The sequence below is a fragment of the Ranitomeya imitator genome, chromosome 8 (assembly GCF_032444005.1).
Source record: "Ranitomeya imitator isolate aRanImi1 chromosome 8, aRanImi1.pri, whole genome shotgun sequence".
NCBI lineage: Eukaryota > Metazoa > Chordata > Amphibia > Anura > Dendrobatidae > Ranitomeya > Ranitomeya imitator.
The window spans coordinates 35568222-35583211 of record NC_091289.1 but is presented as its reverse complement, the minus strand read 5'-3'; the positions used below and the strand labels follow the sequence as shown (position 1 = coordinate 35583211).

The window sequence follows — 14990 nt, the reverse complement described above, 5'->3', positions numbered from 1 at the left end:
AGAGCAGAGTAGGTCACGGGTCCTGAACATCCATCATCCCCCACATATAGTAATGAATGCACCATACCTCTCTCAGCTCCTGTGCCAGGGAACTCAGACGCTCGTTCTCAGACACTGTGTTGGCGACGACATTCTTGGACTGTTTCAGCTCAGTTTGCAGTTCTAAGACCTTTTTCATGTAATATTCTTCCTTGGTTGCAGATTCTTGTATGAGCGATTCCTCTCTGCTTTCTCCATCCGCTGCCACTTTTTTATGGTTACTGTGCGCTTGTCCAAATGCCTGCGGGGCGGAGATAACACGTGTTACAGAAACAGACATCTAAAATACAAGTTTCTGAAGAAAGCATAAAATTCCTTGCCTCATCAGTGGTCTCGCTCGGGGCTAAATTTTCCGGTTATACTTTGTATTTTGTGCTCAAATCTTTCTATTCATTGTTCGGGAATAGTTACTGACTCCGCCAATAAGGAGATTAGAGCTCAATAGCCACAAATCTCAGGTTCTTGGCTGCAAGCGGAAAAATAAACATTCTCAAGGGAGAAGAATTTTATGCTTTTTAGACTTCATTTTTATGTTTTCGACTATTTTTTTGTAATGCATGATCAATGATATAAAAAAAAATCTCAGTTGAGATGGATATGTGACCGCTGGCTCTAAGAACGGTGCTTTGGTTATTGCTGTGTGTATGTATTCATACACACCACCGGTATTACAAATTATGTCTGCCCCTGAGGAAGGAGGCCGCCCTAAGATCTGTGCAATTTATGGTGTCGTATTCAAGGAGGTTGGAGAAATGGAGGAAGAATCTCTTCTTTCTACTGACAAGTGTATTGGTTTAGGTTACAAATGGCAGCAGACATTGCGCGCTGTGCCAAATCAGCTTTACATTGGACAGCTGATTCTTTTAAGACAGACTAGTTGCTATGGATACAGCTACAAATATTTAGCATATCCTTAGTAACCAGGCCGTCTCAGATTACTCGTTAGTATTTATGCTTTCAGCTAAGGCTAGAAAAAAGGCTTCTATAAAGCCTCCTGTTTTGCAAACTTATATTTTAGAGAAGACATCCATTAAAGAAGACCTGTCACCAGGTCATAAGTGGAAAGCATGGCTCTTACTTTATTCCCTCTGCTCCCACGAGTAAGCAGATTTTTGTCTCTTTAAAATCAACCATACGGTTTGAGAGATATGAGGACTTTTTTAAATTTGGTGCTTATTTTTATTATCTTTACTAGAGGGTGTGGCTCGCAGGATCCTCTGGGGCGTGTCTTTATCTGCATAATTACCCTGTGAGCCATGCCCCCTTAGTAAAGACTATAACAAACAAACATGCCCATTTTTCTGGAACCGTGTGATGGATTTAAAAAAATAAAATAAAAAATCCTGAATCCTCAAGAGAACAGCTGGAATAAAATAAAGAGTAAACAATGTTCACTTCTGACCCGGTGATAGTATCCTCTTTAAATAATGAAGTTGGAGATGAGAGACTCCTACATTTAGGAAGCATATGACTTGATGAGACAGGCAGAAAGTGTGCCAAATTTATTACGGTTGGGACAGCTGTTAGATAAATTTACAACATTCTGCTACATATGTTAGACACATTTTTATTCTATGTACACCATCACATGGCTAACTTAATTACCCCAATATTTGGTGCCAAATCTGGGTTGGCTTTGGACTCCACTTAACCACATTTTATTTTCTTAGACACTTTTCAAAATTATGTAGTTTGGCGTAAAATGTGTTTAAAACACATAATATATTTGGAACTCGGTAATTACGCAAGTTGTATTTCTTTGCACAATTTGATCCAGAAGTCTATCGAGCTTGGCTTAGTAGAGATGATCAGCAGAGATATCAATGGCATATTATTGGGATAGTTTATAGTGAGCTGACCATGTGGTTACCGGAGAAGGCAGGGTGGACCCAACACAGGGCTGTTGCCACTTACAGATGATCCCTCCACCATGAGGCTCAAACAGGTCTATCTTTCTCATGTGTAGACTCCTGCCTGGTGCCGTCCGTTTGCCTCCTGTTACGTCTTCTGATCATATCGGTATTCAAGAGAATTCCAAAGCAGTGGGATGGGGCGCGTAATGATAGGTAGATATGTGGTTTACACTTACCACTGCGGCAACCCACTTGGTAGCAGAAGGAAAGGAACGCCTATCCAAGGAGATGAATCGGTGAAGAACACCAGGCATGATTACTATAAATGCATAGTCATTTTTCAGTCCCATAGTGAAGCATCATTTTAAGATGCATTAAGACAAGCTCTCACAAGTTTTTCATTATCGGCCCATGTAAGCCATTTGCTTTCTTCCAATCACATTCCGACTAGACGTGTCCAGAATATCTCAATTCAGTTAAGGAAGTTTGTGCACGTCTAGTCGGCATGTAACCGCGTGTGTGCAAATCACAGTCTTGCGGTCACGCGCGCCCGCCCATCAACTGGAAGGGGTCACAATGGTTGAATCACTGCAACACTAATTGCATATCCTAGTGACAACCTCCCAGTTATTTCAAAAATGCATGGTCAGACCAGTAAAGAATAGACTGGCCCTAATCACAGTCAACAGGACAGTACAATAGATACTGGAACTTGATGCGCTATCAATGCTAGGTACAGAAAACAAGGTCAGGTAGAAAGACAGAGAATTCCAAAAATGTCTATGGCTACGTTCACATTTGCGTTCTGCCGGGCTGCGTCGGGCGCAGCCGCGGCGACGCATGCATCATGCGCCCCTATATTTAACATGGGGGTGCATGGACATGCGTTGCATTGCGTTTTGTGACGCATGCGTCTTTTTTGGTGCACGCGTCAGAGCGCAGAGGACGCAGCAAGTTGCATTTTTTTTGCGTCCAAAATCATGCCAAAAAAGGACGCATGCGTCACAAAACAATGCGTTTTGCATGCGTTTTGGTTTGCGTTGTGCGTTGCGTCGCCGACGCAGCACCGCACAACGCAAATGTGAACGTAGCCTATGCTCACACTTAAGTTTCTCTTTATAATTACTGGATACACGGCGAGTCGGGTGAATATCCATCCTCCTGTGACATCTACTGGCTGTCACTTAGCTTCTATTATCACACTGTATTTGATTTCAGATAAGAAAATATAGTGAAAATAAGATTAACAAAAAAAAAAAAAAAAAACACTGATCCCATCGGGATACTTTTCACAGGAAAAGCCCCAGGGAAATTAAAAAGCATCACATATACAAGGAGTAAATACTATCTGTGCCAGGTCTCTAGAAAATAACTTTCTTCTTTTCAAAAACAGCTTAAAAGGTCTCCTAGTAGGTGGCATACAATCTTATATATAATTGCCTAGAATACTACTTCCTGCAATTTGTGCCAACTTCCGTGGCTTTGTCCGGAGCTAATGTCCGGAGCTAATGTCCGGAGCTAATGTCCGGAGCTAATGTCCGGAGATAAGTGACGTCAACAGTGTCCAGTGTCTAATTGGTTGCCGCCTGCTGCGAGCGACCAATCAGAAACGTGCCGTACTGTGACACACTCTGCCCGCCATTTTGGTGTGATTTTTGAATTTTTACCTCACAGCAAGTTTCTACTGCGTGGAGGCGGGCCCAGTGACGTTGCTCTTCAAGCTCCTGCCGAATTTCAAGTATATATGGATTCTAGACTCCCGATTCTTTAGAATCGGGCTGCCATCTAGTAATTAATAATCATGCAAATTACCGTGGAACAAGGGGTTAAACTAATTCAATACTATCTTTATTTTTTTGCTGTACCATTGTAAAAACCAATCCAGGCTTGAACATAGACATAACATCTGATACTTTAGATATTTACGCAGATGGTCGTCCTCGACCTGAAGGCCACATGTACGTGGAGAAGATTTGCCTGAGAAATCTATTTCATCACAATCACTGCTGAAACACTGCAAACTACAATGTTAAGTGTGGATTTTGCTGGAAATGTTTTGGCAGATTTCACTATTCGGCACTGCAAGAAGTGAAATCTGCAATGAATTTTGCTGAAAGTGTAGACGCGGTAATCTTACAATATCTATACTGCCTGTCAAAATCCATGCAGAAAATTTCCACGCGTAGATAGGATTTTTAAGATACTTAGAAAGTGCTGTATTATCAGCAGTAAATAAACTACCTCTCCAATAACCCTTAAAGAAACTCCTAAGGTCTCATTGTCTACTTTTGCTAAAGGAAAACCTTGAGTTGAGACCCCCTTCTAAGAGGTCCACATGCCCCAACACTAGAAATGAGAAGTGGTTGAGATACCTAAATCAATCTTTGAGTAAAGACCCCCACATAGACTATAGTTGGCTATAGCTGGATTGGTCGACAGTCTAAAGTCCTACGGGGTCCTCAACTCTTCCTCAATATCTAAAGATGGGGGAACGAAAAGATCAGAATGTTGAAGTTCCAACAGCCGTTCGTTTGGTTTTTCCTGAGAGATCGTTCCAATGAATGTTGGAGTTGGGAGAGATGGTTGTTGGCTGAACAATTGTTTGGCCAATGATTATCTAAAGCCAATGGGGACTTAAAAGGACTGTCACCACTGAATGACTGCAGAACCAAGTACAGGTCCTTGGTGGACCCTTGGTCAACCAGCTCAGCGCACCTGCCTATTTGCTCTCCATGGCCAACCTTCTCTGCCTCAATAAAGCCAGGACTGTCAATCAAAAAGGAGGGGAGGGCCGAGCCCAGCTGAAAAGCAGAAACCATTGCAGTTGGTTTGTAAAATGCCCCATATCAATTCCCTAGATTTTGCGGGATGGATCAGCTGGAACGTCACAAGATCAGTTGTAATTGGACACATTTTGCACGTAAACCATCAGTCTTCTCGCAAAATAAAGTTATTGCTCGTTAATCAATTACAAAAGTGCAGTGCCTAATGGCCGCCCATTTTGGCCTCACCCTTATGAGGACGGCCAACATAAAAATACTTTGTATTAATATATATATTATTTTTGTTTGACCTGTTACAGTGTCCTTTCATGATTTACAACTTTCATATTTTTACCATATGGTAGACCTTATTTTTACCATACGGTATTATAACCCTGGCGTGGTGAAGTTGTGTTATTTGGCTTGTGGAGCCATCCATCATTTATCTAATTACTGCAGCACCGCCAGCTATATGAAATAAGGACTTTGCCAGGGACTGGAATAACGCTCATTTATATGCACAGTAAATCCTTTTTATTTTTCCCCTAACAGAAGACCGAGAGAAAGCGGAGAGAATAAATTCTGCAACGTCTGCACGTGGAAAGAGTCCTCCAGCGCTCTGCTCATTTCCCTCAAGTCGCAGATATCAAATTGGATTGCAAACGCTGAAGAACCCTTTTTTTTTTTTTTTTTCGAGTTGCCCAAGGCAAAACTGCAGAGATCATCTATTTTGAATTCTGGGCTAAAATAGTTCTGGGACTTTCTTATTTCCCATATTTTTAGGTGTTCAAAACAGAAATCTCATTCAACCAGAACAGGAGTAATTAGGAGAAATTAATGTGGCTATATGCATTAGAGGAAAGACAATTTCATTGGGACGGACTGACCGGTAAGGAGGTGCAGCTTAGGCTAGGTTCACATTGCTGTGAGTTGCCACATTTTTGTGCATGAAAAAGAGGAATAATGCCAGATGGTGTCTACAAAGACTCTGTTGGCTTCATTGAACTGAATAACTCCACTGAGGCCTCGTCGTGGTTCAGGTCAAAATAGTTTATGGAGGATTCCAGAAGAAGCTCGACTTAGTGGAGATCACTTTAGTAAAGGGAATCTGTCAGCAGGTTTGTGCTGTGAAAACTCTTTGCAGCATGATGTTGTGGTAGAGACCCTGAGTCCAGAGATGTATCACTTAGTATACTGTGTTCAACAGACACGCCCCCTGAGGAAGTGGAATGAAACGCGCGTCGGGGTAATGGACACATGACAGGACACACTATTCTCTTTTGGATACACATCTTGGTAATTACACATTTAATATGGACTACATGCGCATTACCAAATGCATATCTAGAATAGGTACTGTAAATGATGGGGTGATATTTGTCTATTGATATGGTTATTAATTCTACCATTTGTGGACGTGTGGATTTTTAAAGTTCTTGTTCTGTGTCCCTATTTTTTTTTAAATACCTTATTTTATCTTTTAATATATTGTAATAAAATTGTATATTTTATTATCTTTTGTGTAGTAGTCACTCTATATATCCAACCAGTGGATTTTTGGTTGTGATAACTATTGATCTGTATTAGTTGTAACAGAATCAAATTTTTCTCTGCTGAAGATCGAGCAGAGCTCAGAATGCAGAGCGATCAGAATGCAGAGCAGAGCTCGGAATGCAGAGCAGAGCTCGGAATGAAGAGCAGAGCAGAGCTCGAAATGCAGAGCAGAGCTCGGAATGAAGAGCAGAGCTCGGAATGAAGAGCAAAGCTCGGAATGAAGAGCAGAGCTCGAAATGCAGAGCAGAGCTCGGAATGAAGAGCAAAGCTCGGAATGAAGAGCAAAGCTCGGAATGAAGAGCAGAGCTCAGAATGAAAAGCAGAGCTCGGAATGAAGATCAAAGCTCGGAATGAAGAGCAGAAATCGGAATGAAGAGCAGAGCTCGGAATGAAGAGCAGAGCTCGGAACGAAGAGCAAAGCTCGGAACGAAGAGCAAAGCTCGGAATGAAGAGCAGAGCTCGGAATAAAGAGCAGAGCATAACCCCATCCACACCATTGATTGTGCCTGATTACAATGCTTTTCAATAGGGACACAGAAAAAAGTCTGAAAAAGACGTATTCCCCAATGTTTATAACTTCTATAGCTGATGGTCAGAAATTTTAGATGCCTGTTACTTTAACTCCTGGTTGATCGTGAAGGATAAATCCCGATCTCAAGAGCTGATTTTGCGGGGGAAAGCCACGGGCAAGCAAAGCATTTCCTGTGCAGCGGCCTTTATAGCGGAGATGCAGAATTACAGGGTGGCTATTGAGACAAATGGTCATCCCGGTAATAATACAAGGATGACTTCAGTCCGCCTCAGTGCCAGTTTGCTTTAATAGAGAGGGCTCAGTGTTCTGACTCAGAGGTAGTCAGATCATTTCAGCACGGGGAGCGCCAATTTACAAGAAAAATAAATGACAGTGGTCAACGCAATTAATACATTTGCAAGAATAATTATTCTAATAATTATTCCAATAAAAGACCACCAGAGCTCTACGAAAAAATGCTCACAAAGTTTTACTGGACAGAAAATTAATTTTTAATTTTTAAATAATTTTTAGACTTCTTTCATGATCTCCAAAAATAATCCCATCTTAACGTATTAATATTCATGGATGGAACTTTCCCAGATCAAGACGATCAAAAGAATCAGCCATTTATAGTATCACAGTCTCAAGTGTCATTTTACTGTGGTCAAAACCAACCGCAAAAAAAAAAAAAAATTACCCGGAAAGTAAAAATCGAAGCCAGTGAAGCTTTTTAATGAGAGAACAATTTTGAGACACAGATTTTTCCTTTCTGCATCCCAGCAAGGTTCCTTGGATAATCCGGCTCTACATGTTAATACCTTTCTATTACTGACCAGCCAAAGGCTCGTTCATTACCTCCTTCCAGTAGTCGTCAGTGCCCCGTATATAACAGTTGTAGCTTCTACAAAAACTACCAATAATTTTGATAATGGAAGAACCTGCAGATTCGCTCGTCAGGCAGCCTCCCCATATATATGAGCACCAGGCTCGAGCGAGGGTTCACGTGTTTTTAACGTGGAAACTGGGTTATATCTAGATGGGCTGATGAAATTCCATCTGCGCCCAATCCTTGAGGGAGAATCGGGGCGACCTCTTACACATCAGATGGTCATCAACTCCGGTCAAAACTGGACAATATTTTTGTATTGGAGATTAAGCCGCAGCTAGACACCTCTGGTAGCAGCTCATCTGTCACGGGAAAAAAGGATCAGACATGATGATACAGAAAGTCCCATATTCCCCTTCAACCCTGACATATGCCATCGGGGAGAGACAGGAGCCCCTTATGCACAATAGACAGTAGATATCAAGGTGGCTCAGTGGTTAGCACTGTTGCTTTGCAGCACTGGGGTCCTGGATTCAAGTCCGAACCAAGGACAACACCTGCAAGGAGTTTGTATGTTCTCCCCATGTTTGCGTGGGTTTCTTCTGGGTTCTCCAGTTTCCTCCCACACTCCAAAGACATACTGGTAGGCGATGTAGATTGTGAGCCCCAATGTGGACAGTGATGATGATGTCTATAAAGCGCTAAGGAATATGATAGAGTGAGCCTTACAACATCTTCAGATAATGCGTTTGGTCAGTTTAGACACAGATGATGGCTGCCATGGGAAGTTTTTAGGGTGCTAAGGAGATTCTAGGGTTACAATACAAAAAGGTGACCATTTACTAACACTTGACCTGGACAATTTTTTCCCCAGACATGGGATCTTGTAGAAATCTTTGAGAAATTAATGTAAAATAAGGAAATTTGCAAGCCACCTTAAAACATATTAGGAAACATGCAAGTAGTCTAAAAATTGACTCCCCCCCCCACCAAAATTAGAACTTAATAATTATAGGAACCCAATTTTTGCACCCCTAGAGGTTGTCAAGAAAGTTTGCCTAACAGAAGTCAATGTAGATGAAGAGTTGTTCATGGGAAAACCCATCAAAGAAAAGATGATTTTAATCAATAAATCTTGGAATAATAATAAGTTCCACAATTGGATGTGTTTAAATAAAATGTTCCTGTGCTGAGATAATCTTATAAATGTGCCCCTGCTGTGTACTTTGTAGTGGCTGTGGCTGTGTCTGACCATGCAGGAACGTACAGGGACATCTCTTTCAGTTCTTCAATACAGAGTGATCTATTTCAAGTGTTTATTTCTGTTAATGTTGATGATTATGGCTTATAGACAATGAAAACCCTAAAGTCATTTTCTCAGTAAATTAGAATAATTAACATAAAACACCTGCACAGGCTTCCTAAGTGTTTAAAAAGGTCCCTTAATCTGTTTCAGTAGCTCCACAATCATGGGGAAGACTGCTGAATTGACAGATGTCCAGAAGGCAGTCACTGACACACTCCACAAGGAGGGTAAGCCACAAAAGATCATTGCTAAAGAAGCCGGCTGATCACAGAGTGCTGTATCCAAGCATATTAATGGAAAACTGAGTGGAAGGAAAAAGTGTGGTAGAAAAAGGTGCACAAGCAACTGGGATAACCGCAGCCTTCAAAGGATTGTTAAGAAAAGACCATTCAAAAATTTGGTGGAGATTCACAAGGAGTGGACTGCTGCTGGAGTCATTGCTTCAAGAGCCACCACACACAGACGTATCCAGGACATGGGCTACAAGTGTCACATTCCTTGTGTCAGCCACTCATGACCACTCAATAGACAACGCCAGAAGCGTCTTACCTGGGCCAAGGAGAAAAAGAACTGGACTGGTGCTTAGTGGTCCAAGGTGTTGTTTTCAGATGAAAGTAAATTTTGCATTTCATTTGGAAATCAAGGTCCCAGAGTCTGGAGGAAGAGTGGAGGCCACAATCCAAGCTGCTGGAGGTCTAGTGTGAAGTATCCAAAATGTGATGGTTTGGGGAGCCATGTCATCTGCTGGTGTAGGTCCACTGTGTTTTATCAAGACCAAAGTCAGCGCAGCCATCTACCAGGAAATTTGACAGCACTTCCTGTTTCCCTCTGCCGACAAGGTTTCTGGAGATGTAAATATCATTCTCCAGCAGGACTTGGCACCTGTCCACACTGCCAAAAGTACCAATACCTGGTTTACAAACAGTATCACTGTGCTTGATTGGCAGCAAACTCGCCCGACCTTAACCCCATAGAGAATCTATGGAGTTTTGTCAAGAGGAAGATGAGACACCAGACCCAACAATGCAGACGAGCTGAAGGCTGCTATCAAAGCAACCTGGGCTTCCATAGCCCCTCAGCAGTGCCACAGGCTGATCACCTCCATGCCACGCCGCATTGATGCAGTAATTGATGCAAAAGGAGCCCAGACCAAATGTTGAGTGCATTTACTGAACATACATTTCAGTAGGCCAACATTTCGTATTTTAAATCATTTTTCAAGCTGGTGTTATAAAGTATTCTAATTTACTGAGATAATGACTTTTTTGTTTTCACTGGCTGTACCTGTAAGCCATAATCATCAACATTAACAGAAATAAACACTTCAAATAGATCACTCTGTAATGACTCTATATAATTTATGAATTTTACTTTTTGTATTGAAGAACAAATAAATTAACTTTTTGATGATGTTCTAATTTTGTGAGAAGCACCTGTACATATAATTCTACATTACTCCTATACACACACACACACGTAATTCTACATTATTCCTATACACACACATGTAATTCTACGTTACTTCTATACATACAGGGTAATTCTATGTAGCTGCTATATACACAGTCAGCACGACGCAGCATGTCCCGGACATCAGATGGTCACACACCCAGGGTGCTTTGTAGGTAACCTCAGATTTGCCTGTAGGCTGCAGTGTGACCTGACTAGACGAAGGACGGATTAGTCTGAAAATGGGTCACCTACTAATGCATAATTCACAGCAGCTACTGGCTGACAGCTCACAAATAGACTGTCAGTGACAGCCGGCAGAGTCTGCGCCTGCAGCGGCAGAAAGTCACTAAGGCAATCTCAGCTCTATGTAGAAGGTGCAATATATCACAGTCTGAACTGGGACCAGAGTCCATTTAAGGGGTTAGCCAGGACTTTAAATATTTTTCCTTATGAACATAAGAATTAACAGGCGGGAACTTGCCAACTACCTCTTTGTTCTGCACAGGGACAAGAACTGACAGGCGGCAACTTGACAACTACCTCCTTGTTCTACACGTGGAAGATCTCTGCCGCCACAGCCGATGATTCCTCTACTTAATTTCACCCTCTCGTCAGCAGTGTAGGTCTTCCTCTGTCAACAGGGCACCACTGGAGACGTCATCCTGATTGATAGCTGGCTCCTCGCTGCCCATGAGCATGACATCTGCAGTGGTGTCCCGTCAACAGAGCAGGGCAAAAGAGAGGTTGCTGCTCTGTTGACGTGATGTCAGTGGAAATTGCATAATCCGTGTCAGAAGTGGTTCATGAGTCAGCAGAGATTGGCGCCAGGCAGATATTAGCAACCACCTGCCTGCTAGTTCTTAGCCCCATACGTAAAAATATTAACAGTCACAAATAATCCCTTTAAGAATGTATCAGTCTTTATTGCACCTCCATGCTACCTAGCTCAGAAATGCCCAACCTTTTTTGATCCAAGTGGCCAATTTCATGATTGTACCAATCCCAAGCGCCGCATAACATTTGTAGGGTTTTCTGGTCAGAAGTATATATTAACAATACTACCGTATATATCCCATACTCCAATAAGTGGGGGCATCCACTTTTGTAGACGCAGAAAGTCCACTACTCCCCAATATTTTGCGTTTCAGAAAAAAAGTCAAGATGATCAGCGAGCGCAGCTCTCCCCATAGTTTATCAGAGTTACTGAACGCATAGGAGTCAGAGATGGCTGGGCGCAGCGCAGAACGACAACGATGGTCACATGTGGCCCCCCGGGGTCACAGGTTGTGCACCCCTGCTCTAACCAGTCCTCAAATAAAAGAGCATAATAAGTAAAATATATCTATAAGGATGACAAACATAAGAAAAACAGTAGAATATAATTTACAAGGCAACCAAGGCAAACTATAACAATCTATGCTGATGGCACCATATTGGTAAACTTACAACCCAAAACTGCCGAAGATGTCAATTTTTTCCTTAAGAACAAATACTTTCCACCTCCACACAGGCGTTAAAAAAAAAACCACAAACAGTTGACATTCATCTTGTGTTTATGGTATGCCTTAGGGTGCGTTCACATTGCATTTAGGCTCCTGTTATATGGCCTCATTACGTCAGAACCCCTCACGAAACGTCCAAATGCCGTTTCACAGGGGATTCAGACATAAGCAACGGGGCCACAAAACGGGTGCCTAAGTGCAATCTGAAAACTCTAACCCGTCCAAGACCAGTAAAGACGCCCACACACCTTAAGGTACCATCACATTTAAGCGACGCTGCAGCGATCTAGACAACGATGCCGATCGCTGCAGCGTCGCTATTTGGTCGCACAGACAGCTCTCCAGCGACCAACGATCCCGAAGTCCCCGGGTAACCAGGGTAAACATCGGGTTACTAAGGCAGGGCCGCGCTTAGTAACCCGATGTTTACCCTGGTTACCATTGTAAAAGTTAAAAAAAAACACTACATACTTACATTCCTGTCGCGTCCCCCGGCCTCAGCTTCCCTGCTCTGTGTAAGCGCCGGCCGGAAAGCAGAGCGGTGACGTCACCGCTGTGCTGTGCTTTGCTTTACGGCCGGCCGGCGCTGACACTGGGGGACGCAGGGAAGCGGACGCTGAGGAACGTGACAGGAATGTAAGTATGTAGTGTTTTTTTTTTTTTACTTTTACATTGGTAACCAGGGTAAACATCGGGTCACTAAGCGCGGCCCTGCGCTTAGTAACCCGATGTTTACCCTGGTTACCAGTGAAGACATCGCTGAATCGGCGTCACACACGCCGATTCAGCGATGTCAGCGGGAGATCCAGCGACGAAATAAAGTCCTGGACTTTCCCCAGCGACCAACGATCTCCCAGCAGGGGCCTGATCGTTGGTCGCTGTCACACATAACGATTTCGTTAAGGATATCGTTGCTACGTCACAAAAAGCAACGATATCGTTATCGATATCGTTATGTGTGACAGTACCTTTAGACAGCTGTCAGCACATGGCTTGGTCAATCAATAGTCACCTCTCACCCTCCCCCTATACAGGTGTGCTCAAAAGTTTACATACTCCAGCAGAATTTTTGCTTTCTTGACCCTTTTTTTCAGAGAATATGAATGATAACACCAAAACTTTTTCTCCACTCCTGGTTAGTGGTTGGGTGAAGCCATTTATTGAACGTTTTGGCTACAACCATAAATGTTATTGGAGATAGGTCAACAAGGCCTATGATGAAAAGAACGCCATTCCTACTGTAAAGCACGGAGATGGATCGCTGATGTTTTGGGTATGTATGAGCCTACAAAGGCACAAGAAACTTGGTCAAAGTTGGAAGGAAAGATGAATGCAGCATGTTATCAGCAAATACTGGAGGCAAATTTACAATCATCCCGGAAGCTGCGCATGGGACGTACTTGGACGTTCCAACATGACAACGATCCAAAGCACAAGGCCAAGTCAACCTGTCATTGGCTACAGCAAAACAAAGTGAAAGTTCTGGAGTGGCCATCTCAGTCTCCTGACCTCAATATCATTGAGCCACTCTGGGGAAAACTCAAGAGTGCAGTTCATGCTAGACAGCCCAGGAATTTACAGGAACTGGAGGCTTTTTGCCAAGAAGACTGGGCAGCTTTATCATCTGAGAAAATAAAGAACCTCATCCACAATTACCACAAAAGACTTCAAGCTGTCATTGAGGTTAGAGGGGACAATACACGGTCTTAAGAAATGGGGTATGTGAACTTTTGATCAGAGTCATTTGGATGTTTTGGGTTGTCATTATGATGTAAAAAGAGAAAACACAGTAGTTTGGCAATAAATGGCTTCACCCAACCACTAGCCATAAGTGGAGAAAAAGTTTTGGTGTTATCATTCATATTCTCTGAAAAAAGGCTAATTAAGCAAAAATTCTGCTGGGGTATGTAAACTTTTGAGCACAACTGTATAAACATGCATGCTTGATTAAGAACGCATATGTTTTCAATGGGGAGAGACACCGACATCACCTCTTCGTTGCTCCCTTCAATATTTATTTACAGGGTTGTAAAAGGTGTCTACAACATGTGACCACTGCAGCCAATCACTGCTCTTACTGATGATACCAAGATAGACTGCACAAGCTGAATCCGGCGGCTCTGGCAGTCTCTTGTTGTATACATGATCTTACCACTAATGCATAACGGTTAGCAATGACTAAATGGGGGCAACAGACGGGGGTTTCAGTAAGTAATGTTAATTATACATTTTATCCAGCTAATACACCACCCCCCCCCCCTCCCCCCGATAACCTGCGGTGAGTACACAATGCCATCCCACATTAGTTCTCCACAGCAAAATACATACCGACATTGAACATGCAGGTAATGCTTACAGAACTGAACAAGCAGGTAATGCTTACAGAACTGAACAAGCAGGTAATTCTTACAGAATTGAACTTCGCATCCCGTAGGTAACAGCATGTGGAAGATCCTTATTTATTATAAACTAGATGGTGGCCCGATTCTAACGAATCGGGTATTCTAGAATATGTATGTATGTACGTCGCGCTTAGCACAGCCACGTAGTATATAGCACAGCCACGTAGTATATAACACAGCCACGTAGTATATAACACAGCCACGTAGTATATAACACAGCCACGTAGTATATAACACAGCCACGAAGTATATAACACAGCCACGTAGTATATAACACAGCCACGTAGTATATAACACAGCCACATAGTATATATCACAGCCCACAATATATAGCACAGCCCATGTAATATATAGCACAGCCCACGCAGTATATAACACTGCCCACGCAGTATATAACACAGCCCATGTAGTATATAGCACAGCCCACGTAACAGACAGCCACGTAGTATATAGCAGCCACATAGTATATAACACAGCCCACGTAATATATAGCACAGCACACGTAATATATAGCACAGCCCACGCAGTATATAACAGGCCACGTAGTATATAACACAGCCCACGTAGTATGTAACACAGCCCACGCAGTATGTAACACTGCCCAAGCAGTATATAACACAGCCCACGTAGTATATAACACAGCCACGTAGTATATAGCAGCCACATAGTATATAGCAGCCACATAGTATATAACACAGCCCACGTAATATATAGCCCAGCCCACACAGTATATAACACAGGCCACGTAGTATATAACACAGCCCACGCAGTATATAACAC

At 42.6% G+C, this 14990-nt stretch overlaps 1 protein-coding gene across 3 annotated transcripts in view; it reads right to left on the bottom strand.

Annotated features, from left to right (window-relative positions):
• BICD2 (BICD cargo adaptor 2) overlaps nucleotides 1-14990 on the bottom strand; it is a 117936-nt gene that overhangs the window by 46473 nt on the left and 56473 nt on the right. For all 3 annotated transcript variants that reach the window (XM_069736731.1, XM_069736730.1, XM_069736732.1), the window contains exon 2: nucleotides 68-280. In XM_069736731.1, coding sequence (XP_069592832.1) covers nucleotides 68-280 — 213 coding nt within the window. The remainder of the gene's footprint in view (nucleotides 1-67; nucleotides 281-14990) is intronic.